The sequence below is a fragment of the Ochotona princeps genome, chromosome 33 (assembly GCF_030435755.1).
Source record: "Ochotona princeps isolate mOchPri1 chromosome 33, mOchPri1.hap1, whole genome shotgun sequence".
Lineage (NCBI taxonomy): Eukaryota > Metazoa > Chordata > Mammalia > Lagomorpha > Ochotonidae > Ochotona > Ochotona princeps.
The window spans coordinates 5,012,337-5,022,137 of NC_080864.1; the positions used below are offsets into that span (position 1 = coordinate 5,012,337).

General features: G+C 66.1%; 1 protein-coding gene across 2 annotated transcripts; it reads right to left on the reverse strand.

Annotated features, from left to right (window-relative positions):
- Positions 1-2,401: 2,401 nt before the first annotated feature.
- Positions 2,402-5,922, reverse strand: BSG (basigin (Ok blood group)). 2 transcript variants are annotated; one of them, XM_058658077.1, is made up of 8 exons: positions 5,827-5,908; positions 4,179-4,526; positions 3,494-3,650; positions 3,289-3,371; positions 3,070-3,206; positions 2,703-2,979; positions 2,571-2,595; positions 2,402-2,489 (listed from the first exon to the last, which is right to left on the reverse strand). In XM_058658077.1, exons 1-8 carry the CDS (start codon positions 5,891-5,893, stop codon positions 2,426-2,428), a joined length of 1,158 nt encoding a protein of 385 aa, XP_058514060.1. In that variant the 5' UTR covers positions 5,894-5,908; the 3' UTR covers positions 2,402-2,425. The 2 variants fall into 2 exon arrangements, with proteins under 2 accessions (XP_058514060.1, XP_058514059.1); XM_058658076.1 differs by lacking the exon at positions 4,179-4,526 and having other exon boundaries at positions 5,827-5,922.
- Between the last annotated feature and the right edge of the window lie 3,879 nt (positions 5,923-9,801).

Sequence of the window (9,801 nt, forward strand, 5' to 3'; positions counted from 1 at the left end):
ACTGTTCCCAGGGGCGCAGGTTGGTGCCTGCTCTCCAGGCGTCTCCTCACCCCAGGGACTGCCTGCGTTTGGCGGGGCCAGGCTGTGCCTACCCAGGGCAAATGTGTGTCCCAGCCCTAGGGGGGCGTTTGATGTTTCCCCGGGGGATATGTCGGGCCTAGCAGGCTGTGACGGAGCCCTGGGGTATCTGCTGAGCAAGGAGCAGGCGCACATGGCCACGGGAGGGCCTCCCAGGCCCACAGCAGAGCCACGGAGGTCACCTGGGTCCTGCCTGTCAAGGGCCTTGACCACTGGCTCAGCAGTTGACCAGCAGGCGGCCTGGGAAGCTACCCCCAGGGGAGGGCAGAAAGCATCGAGGCCCAGTGGCAGGTAGAAGAGGTGGGGCTGGGCACCAAGTTTTGACGGGGGGGGGGGGGGTACAGTTGTCCTGAAATTGGCTTTTCTGGCTCAGGACAGGACCAGGCCAGAGCAGGCTGGGCCGGCAGCTCTGAGGGCCACAGGTACAGGGAGCATGGCTCTCCCCTCACCATGTATCAAGGAGCTGGTGCCCAGTAAGGCCCTGCCCACCTGGGGCAGGTTCCCAGGCCCCTGGGGCCCCCAGGCGGGACCAGAGTGGGGGAGGAGCAGCAGAGGGGGCTGGCCAGCCCTGGGAGAAGCGGGCAGCTGGCGTGGGGCATGAATGGGCCTTGTTTGCTGGCCTGGCCCTGATCCTAGCGGGTCAGGGCACTTCCTGGCCGCCCAGTGAGCCGGTGGTGGGGCACCCTGCCCTGGGCGCTCACAGCGCTGCCTGGACTGGCCAGTACGGCCATGTGGGAGTGGCCAGCCACGCACTTCCACTGTCCTCTTTAACAGGATTCTAACAGGTTCCATGTGACTGGGAGCTACTTCTGAGATCAGTCACCTTCCCTCAAGAAACCCACAATTCCTTCTTGTTTTAACGCTTGTTTCCTGTTTTATTTGAGGCGGAAGGAGTGAGTTTCTGTCCGCTTGTTCACTCCTCCACGGCTGGGATGGTCAGTGCCAGGAGCCGGGCTCTGTCCATCCGGGTTGCCAGGGATGTGAGCCGGTGCCACCTGCTGCCAGGAAGCAGGCAGGGGCGGAGGACTGACCTTAAGACGAACCCCAGCATGGGTCCTGACCAGCCCACAGTGGCAGCTCCTCGGGCTGAATCATAGGGGCACTAGGCTTAGCAGTTCCCTGCAAGCCAGCAGGTCCCAGGGTGCCCAGGAGACAGGGCCCCTCTGCTACGCACCTGCCCACGGGAGCCCCAGTGGCATGAGACTAGAGTCTGGGTGGTACGGCGGTCCCTCCTTCAGGGAGGGCATCTGTGTTGCCCCCGAAGGTCACGGCTTGGGGAAGGCCCAGTGTGTCCAGCTGTCACAGGGCAGGCGGGAGTGACCGCGGTCAGGCCCTGTGCACGTGCAGGCAGCACCCCCTTGTGGCGCCAGAGGGAACAGCAGGGCATCTGGGGCCAGTGTCCTGCTTTGGGGGGAGGCGGGGGTTCCCAGGTGTCCAGGTCTACTCCAGCAACCCTTGTGGGTGCAGGGGCCTCGCCACGGGTGGAGAGGAGCAGCAGGAGCCCCGCAGGCCACAGCCCTGGCCCGCCGACTTCCTTGGATAACTGGTCCTTGGAAGGCTGAGGTGGCGGCGGGGCGCCATCCCTACCCCTCTGGAGGACGAGGCTCCTGTCCCTCATCCTGAGCTGCCCTTCGGGCCGAAGCAAGTGCTGGCTAGCAGCCCAGCTGCAGCCCTGGGGAGGCCAGCTGGACGCCAGGTTGTAGGTGCAGTCGTGTGAGGCTGGCAGGACGTCCCCCTGGCATGGGCAGCACCATAAAGTGTGCAGTCAGCGGCACAGGCTCTGGAGAACAGCTGGGTGGACGCTCCCCTCCCCCGGGCTCTGGAGAACAGGCTAGGTGGATGCTCCCCTCCCCCAAGTGGACCCAGAGGGACAGCCCTGCCCACCCGAGGGCATACAGAGTTAGCAGACAGGTTTGGGGGGGTCAGCCTTTATTGGGTGAGGAGCAAGCCCCCACTGAGCTGGGGAGGGGCTGGTGGGAGCAGTGGGGTCACCCTGAGGGCAGCTGAGGCCACTGCTGACAGGGAGGTTCGAGCAGGGCCAACAGCACCTGCTTCAGTGGGCATGTCGCCTGTGACCTTCTGGGGGACAGGGCGGCACTGGGTGCCTGCAGGGGTCAGCCAGGGCCCAGGGCAAGGAGTGGCACACACGGGGGGGGTGGGGCGGGAGAGGCAGGTGGAAGTGGGGTGCCGAGGGGTGGGGTGGGGGAGTTCTGGGATGTGGCACTGCTGGGACGGCGGCAGGCTCCAGATACCTGCAGGGGGAGGTGGCGTTCATACCACAGGCGGTCCCCCGTGGGACCCCCACCCTCCCTCCCCGCCTCCTCCCTCCCTCCTGCCCAGCACCTGCTCAGGAGGCGTTCCTCTGACGGACATGTTTGCCCTTGTCGTTGGCGTGGTGCCCGCTGCTCTTCCTGCATGAGGGAAGAAGCGAGCCTGAGGACATGTGCCCAGGCCGGCCCAGCCCCCCAGCCTCCATCCCACCCGGGACTTACAGTGGAGCAGCACCCGCGTCATCTTCTGGGTACATAGAAGAGAAGGGGGCGGGGCGTCAGCGTGACGTGCTTCCTTGTTACGGGACCACGCCACGCAGGCTCAGAGGCAGGGCCCACTCCGGGCTCACTCACCGTCCAGCACCTCGTCAGGCTTCCGCCGCTTCTCGTAGATGAAGATGACAGTGACCAGGACCAGGACCTCGGCCACGATGCCCAGGAAGGGCCAGAGGGCGGCCAGGCGGCTGCGCACACGCAGCGTCACCACCACCTCGTCCGAGCCCTGCACGCTGGTGCCGTTGCAAGCGTACTGCCCGGGGTCCTGCTCCAGGTCCAGGTCCCTAATCTGCAGCTCTGACTTGGCCTCCGAGTGGCTGACGACAAACTTGCTCTCAGAGCCATTCACGATGACCTGGGTGGGCATGGGCACGGGCTGAGGGCCATGTCCCCCCCACGTCCCAGGAGCCCACCCCCCACCTTCCCCCCACCCCGCAGTCCTCACCTGGAGCCCAGTGTCGGCCACCTTGTACCAGAGCCAGCTGGTCACGGGCGGGTAGGAGTCGGACTTGCACACCAGCGTGACCGTCTCCCCCTCATTGGCGTGCTCCGACTTCTTCACAGCCTTAATTCTGGGGGGCCCTGGAGGGGCACAGGCAGAATGCAGCTCTGCACCCATGGGGAGGCCTGGGCCCTGCCTCCCAAGCCCGCCCACCAGACTCACCGGGCACGGACAACTCGGCTCTGCCCGTGTCCTCAGGGAGGAAGACGCAGGAGTACTGGCCAAACCTGTCGTCCCCGGATGCCCTGTGGAGGAGTGGGGCTGCTGAGGTGCCCCCTTCAGGACTCCACCCGCAGGTGCTCCCACCAGTGCCCCCCCCCCCACTGGTACTCCATCCCCAGGCCCCCCCTGCAACTCCCACACTCACTCGTAACGCATCTGCAGCCCCGTCTCCTGGTCCTCGTGGAGCACCTTGTCCCCCCGGAGCCAGCGGTGGCCGGTCACCCCTGCTGCATCGCCACTCAGGGTGCAGGAGAGCAGCACCTTGGAGTCAGACTTCGTTACTTCCGTGCTGACGGTGCCCGCTGGAAGCCACAGGGAGAAGTCAGCCAGGGTCCTCCGCCATGTGCCCCACCCTGGACGGGGGCACCTGCCTGGGCGCTGCCCCAAGGCCCCGGAACCAAGTGGAACTCTGGTCCAGGAGATATCCCGGCAGGACACCCTGGTCCCTGTGCCCAAGAAGACACCCCCTGCCCAGCTCAGCCTCTCTCCCAGGCTGTAACCACAGCCAGCCAACCTCATGTCCATTAGGCTCCGAGACCAGAAAACCACTGGGAGCCAAGGCTGACCAACCCACCTGGAGGCTTTGGACACCCACAAGGCAGCAGATCCCAGCCCACCAGTAAGGATGGAGCAAAAAGGACGCAAGACACAGGTGAGGGTCGGGGGGGGGGGACCAAGGACCCACCTGCTGGAGGGCGGGCTGAGCCTGCTCCCAGCCCAGCTGTCCCTGTCGGAGCGGGAGGGACCTGGGCTGGATGGGGGAGGGCTGGGTTCTACGGGCAGGAACCGGTGGCACAGAGGGACGCTGGGGAGGAGTGCCAGCCACTCACGTTCCAGGACCACCAGGCTCGCCTGGGCACGGACCCACTTGACCCGGGGCGGCCGCGTGAGGTGGTTGCGGTCGGGGTCGTTGCTGGCCCGGCACTCATAGGTGCCGGCATCCTGGGCGTGGAGCCGAGCGATGGACATGGTGCTGGCTGCACGCTCACGGTAGGCGGTGTGGATGTGGACACGGTCCTGCCAGGCGCCGTCCCACAGCTGGGAGCTCGTGTCGCCGGGACCGTCCCCCTCAAACCACCACTGGATCTCGGGGAGCGGGCTGCCCATAGCCTCGCAGTGCAGCTCCACGCTGCCCCCCACCCGCCCCTCCTGGGACAGCGGGCACCTCACAAAGCCAGCTACAGGGAGAGGCGGGAGAAAGCCTAGTGAGTGGGCAAGATCGCCAGCGAGTGCCCCCTACCCTTGCAGGGACTGACCCCTGGGTGGCCAGGAGCCTCTCCTAATTTTTTTCCCTAAGGTTTTATTTATTTGAAAGTTAGAGATGGTCCGACAGCTGGTTCATTCCCCAGGTGTCTGCCAGGCCAAAGCCAGCAGCTCCACCTGGAACACGTTCACACTCCCCACGGCACAGGGTCCCTAACATTATGGGACCAGGTGGGCTCTGCTCCCTAAAACACCTCTGGGGGCAGTACTCGGGACCACGTGACAAGGTACAGGCACCTTTTGCACAGGGCCCACAACTGCCTCCCCCAAGGGCACAGCCAGCAGGTCTGGGCAAAGGTGAGGAAGGCCGGAAGTGAACACAGAGGAGGTCCGGTGGGCCTCTGTGCCACGGCTGAGGCCTCATGTATGATCAGCACGCCTCACCACGGGGCGGGGGCCACCCCATCTGGGCCAGACAGGAGGCGTCTGTGAGGTGGACGTGTGCTCTTTGGGGGTCCCTAACATCCGGTGCCTGGAGAAGCGGGGGTGGAGGTCTGACCCTCGGCCACAGCTCAGCGTGGGCCGTCACCTGCATCTATAAACAGCAGCCTCTTGGCCCCGGTGCCAGGCAGGCAGGGGGCCAGCGGGCAGGACCTCGGTAAACAGGCCCGGCCTAGGGCGGGGCCGCCTGGACCGCTCCCTGCCCCAGCCAGCCCAGCCAGGCCTCCTGCAGGGTCCCCTCTGGGTCCTGACCCCTGACACAGGGAGGGGACGGGCCGAGGCCACCCGGTGTGCCCAGGAGGCAGACCACTGGGGCTGCCCCCGCCCCCGGCCTTACAGGGAAGAGGAAGCCGGGCAGGTGGGGAGGCCGAGGACGGCCCCGTTACCCGGCGCACGTCGCACCCGCACCCTGGGACGCAGGGGGGGTCCCCGGGACGCCGGACCTGCTCCTGGGGAACCAGGCCTGGACCCCTTCCCGGCGGCCTGGGCGACCTCACGGTGACCTTCGGGGACCAAATCCCCGCAGGAATGCTAATCCCTGGGACAGGCCCGCGGCCGCCATGTCCATCCTGGGGCCTCAGAATCGGCCGCAGCCCGGAGCCCGGAAGGCACGGTCCCCGATCCACCCGGGCCACCGTGCACACGAGGCTGCCCCGTGCACCCGAGGCCGCCCTGTCCACCCGAGCCCGGGGCCATCCATGCACCCCGTGTCTACCCCGGCCCCGGGGCCATCCGTCCACCCCGGCCCCGGGAGGACCCCCGCCCGGGTCCCACCTGCCGCCGAGGCGCCTTCGACGCGCAGCAGCGCCAGCCCCAGCACCGCGAGCAGCACCGCCGCCATGGCCCGTCCGCCGTCCACCGTCCGTCGCGCGCCGCCGCCCGCGGCCCCTATAAGCGCGGCCGGGCGCGCGCACGCTGGGCGGCGTCCAGGGGCTCTCCGCGCACGCGCGCACACGCACGTACGCGGGCGGCAGGTCACGTGACCCGGCCTCATGGGCGGGGCCGCCCGGGGAGCTCGGGGTCCTGGGGTTCGCGGGGAGCCTGCTTTCCTGGGGCGCGCTGGACGTGGCGTGGTCGAGGGCTGCGCCTCCAGCCGTGGGAGTCGCTGCGGGGTGGGGTTGGGGGCGCGGGGAGAGCAGGGGGTGCAGGGAGAGCTGGGGGGGAGCGAGGAGAGCTGGGGGCACAGGGAGAGCTGGGGGAGCTGGGGCGCGGGGGGAGCTGGGGGCGCGGGGAGAGCGGGGCACAGGGAGAGCTGGGGGAGCTGGGGGGCGCAGGGGGAGTTGGGGTCGCGGGGAGAGCGGGGCTCAGGGGGAGCTGGGGCGCGGGGGGAGCTGGGGCGCGGGGGGAGCTGGGGGCGCGGGGGGAGCGGGGCGCGGGGAGAGCAGGGCTCAGGGAGGGGGAGCTGGGGTGCGCAGGGGGAGCTGGGGGCACAGAGAGAGCGGGGGTTGCTAGGGGGCGCGGGGAGAGCGGGGCGCAGGGGGAGCTGGGGGGCGCGGGGAGAGCAGGGGAGGCGCAGGACCCAGCGGGGCAGAGGAGGAGCAGGGGGCGCAGGGTCAGTGGAACAGCCCTGACCCGGCCCAGCGGGGCGCAGAGGCCGGCTACGTGCGGGACATGAGGGCTGGAGGCCCCGTGAACAATGGTGGGCTGGCGGAATTCCCGCCCCCTGCTGGCCCGGGGCGGCCTGGAAGCCGAGGCCTTTGTTTGCAGCCGTCGGGGGGTTTAGTTGGAGACCCAGTTTTCTGGTCGCTCCCTGGAGAGCAAACACTGCCCGGGCCCCCAGTCAGGCGCGGGGCCTGCCCTGAAACCTTCCTGTCCACTAGGCCTGGCTCCAAGCTGGGCCCCTTGGGAACCCAGGAGTGTGGGGTACAGCCTCACCCGGCCCCGGGCGGCTAAGGCTTCAGGAGGACAGCCATTGCAGCCTAGAAGCCGAGACCCCCCAGCATCCCTGAAACACAGGGACTGGGGGCGCTGTGGGGATCTGCTGGCTTCTGAGGGGTGGCAACAGGGGTGAGAGGGGCAGTGGAAAAACTTGGGAGGTGCCTGCCCCACCCGCTGGGCGCCCAGCCGCCCTAAACCCTGGGTGGGGCCCAGATGCCCTGGGCCAGGTCCTGCAGGCTGAGGAGGGAGCCTGGGGCCAGAGATAAGGCTGCGCCTGGGCTAGGCCTGGCCTGCTGGCTCCTTCTGGCCCCAGGGAGGGGGACATGGTTGAAGCTAGCGCTGGTGGGTGAGGGGCAGAGGGCAGGACAGACGCAGACCACAAACACGTCACAGGAGGCTCAAGCAAAGAGCAGCCCGCGCCTCCCGAGTTGCCAGTTTAGTGCTGTCTCCGGGCACAGCCCAGCTCAAAGTCGGAGGGAGTGGGCAGGAGTGGCTGTGGCCCCATGGCTGTCTGAGGGCACAGTCCCCGGTCCCTCTGAGGCCAGGGCTCTCCTGTGGTCCACCTCCCGGCCCCACCCTGCCTAACTGCGCTCACTGCTGGTGTGGCCAGGAGGGGCATGCTGGGCTGTGTGGAAAGTTATTTATTTATCTAAAGGGCAGAACAGAGCGCTTCCATCCCGTGGTTCCTTCCACCAACACCCACAGCAGCCAGGGCAGACCAAGCCCAAGCCACTCTCCCAAGGGGTGGAGGGGCCCTGCGTACCCACCCCAGCTCTGTCCCCTTCCGCCTGGCCTAGCCCCAACATTGCAGCCACCTGGGCTGCAAGTGGCCACAACGGCCGGAGCTGAGCCAATCCGAAGCTTGGAGCCTGGAGCCTCTTCCAGGTCTCCCATGCGCGTGCAGGGTCCCAAGGCTTTGGGCCGTCCTCCACTGCTTTCCCAGGCCACAGGCAGGGAGCTGGATGGGAAGTAGAGCAGCTGGGACTTGAACCAGTGCCCATAGGGCATCCCAATGCTGGCAGGTGGAGGATTAGCCACTTAAACCATCATGGAACCACCAATAAATCAGTCTTTAGGAAAAACAAGTTGTGGGCCTGACATGGTAGCCTAGTGGTTAAAATTCTCACCTTGCATGCATCAGGATCCCGTATGGACGCAGGTTTGTGTCCTGGCAGCCCCACTTCCCATCCAGCTCCCTGCCTGTGGCCTGGGAAGGCAGTGGAGGACGGCCCAAAGCCTTGGGACTCTGCACGCGGATGGGAGACCAGGAGGAGGCTCTTGGCTTCAGATCAGCTCAGCTCTGGCTATTGCGGCTGCTTGGGGATTGAATCAGTGGATGGAAAATCTTTCTGTCTCTCGTGCTTTCTGTATGTATGACTTTCCAATCAAAATACATAAATCTAAAAAACAAAGCATGTTCGTGAGGAAAAAACAATCTGTATTAAAAAAAAGAGAGTTGCAATCTCTTGGCCCTTCCCATAGTGACATTTTTCTGCTGCTGGGGGAACTTAAGTATGGAATTACATAGGATTATCATTTGGTAATTGCCCTCACGTAAAGATAATTTTAGCCAAGAACCGAGAGCCTGCCACACCCACTGCGGCAGGCGGGCACCTAGTGGGAGAAATACATGAGGTCCCTGACCTGGGAGGACCAGGGGAAGGCGCAGGGGTGCTCAGAGGGGTGATGCGCAGTGGTGGAAGTCAAGGCAGAGTACACAATTCCACATGTGTACATGGACACACCTGTCCAAGGGGACACACTGCACATTGGTGACCCACATGTACTTTCACGGACTCCCATAGCCTAATCACCTGGCGAGCAGGACTGCGTAGGGTGTTGTGTGTCAACACTGGTTCCACTAATTGCAATTCCAACACCTTCCAGCAGCACCTGGGGGCTCCAGCACTCACTGTACCCGTCCAGCCCCCGTGTGTCCTCGGGCACACGGTGTGTGAGGGCTGTGGCTTTATCAGCCCAGCTCAGGTCTGCTCAGCTCACTGTCCCTGCTGGGGAGGAGCCGCAGCTAGGATGGCACCAAGGGCTGTTATCATGACCCACTGCCTCCGAGAGCCCCGTGGCAGGTGGCAGGCCCTACCCCGCCCTCCCCACAGATCCTCGGCAGGACGCTGCCCAGCAGTCTGCGGTCAGGCTCTCAGCTCCCAACGGTCCCTGGAGCTGGAAGATGGGCGCCAGGCCCTCAACATGACCCTGCCCCGCCACAGCCTGCATCCAGGAGCACCCCCTCCCCCCCCGGCATGTCCTCCAGGCCACAAACCTGGGCACCCTTCCCTCCTGCCTGGGCTGCCCACCCCCAGCAGTCACAGGTGCTGGCTTGGAGCCAGTTGGGGTGGCATCTCCCCGGAGAGCTGCCTTGCTCTGTCTTCCCTAGCAGGACGCAGATGGCTGCCCGTGTGGTCTACGGTGGCAGGGACCAGTTGCCCGCCTGGCCACCCCTTCTGCTGTATGCGGGCATGCCCCCACCCCACCATGCCTCGCTGGGCCTTCTGGATCTGGCGCCTCAGTTCTCTGCCCAGCGAGCAGGGACCATCCTTGGACTCACGGGCACTCGGGGGTTCTAGCCCCACGGCCCATGGGCAGCCAGCAGGCTGGGCCGCAGGCCCCACCCAAAGCATGCTAGGCTCCAGGAGTGAGGGGGTGCGACTGCCAAGGGCCCACCTGTGTTTCTCCAGCAGCTGGCCTGAACAGCTTTGCTCAGGCTGCAGCAGCCCTTGCGGATACCCACAGTCCCACCCACGATTCCGGCCTCAATATTGCCCTGGGAATGGGAATCCCCTGGCCTCCTTACCAGGTTGAGAGCCCTGGACCCCCTTCAGCCTCAGCAGGGCTCCTTAGGTACTGTCCAGGGGC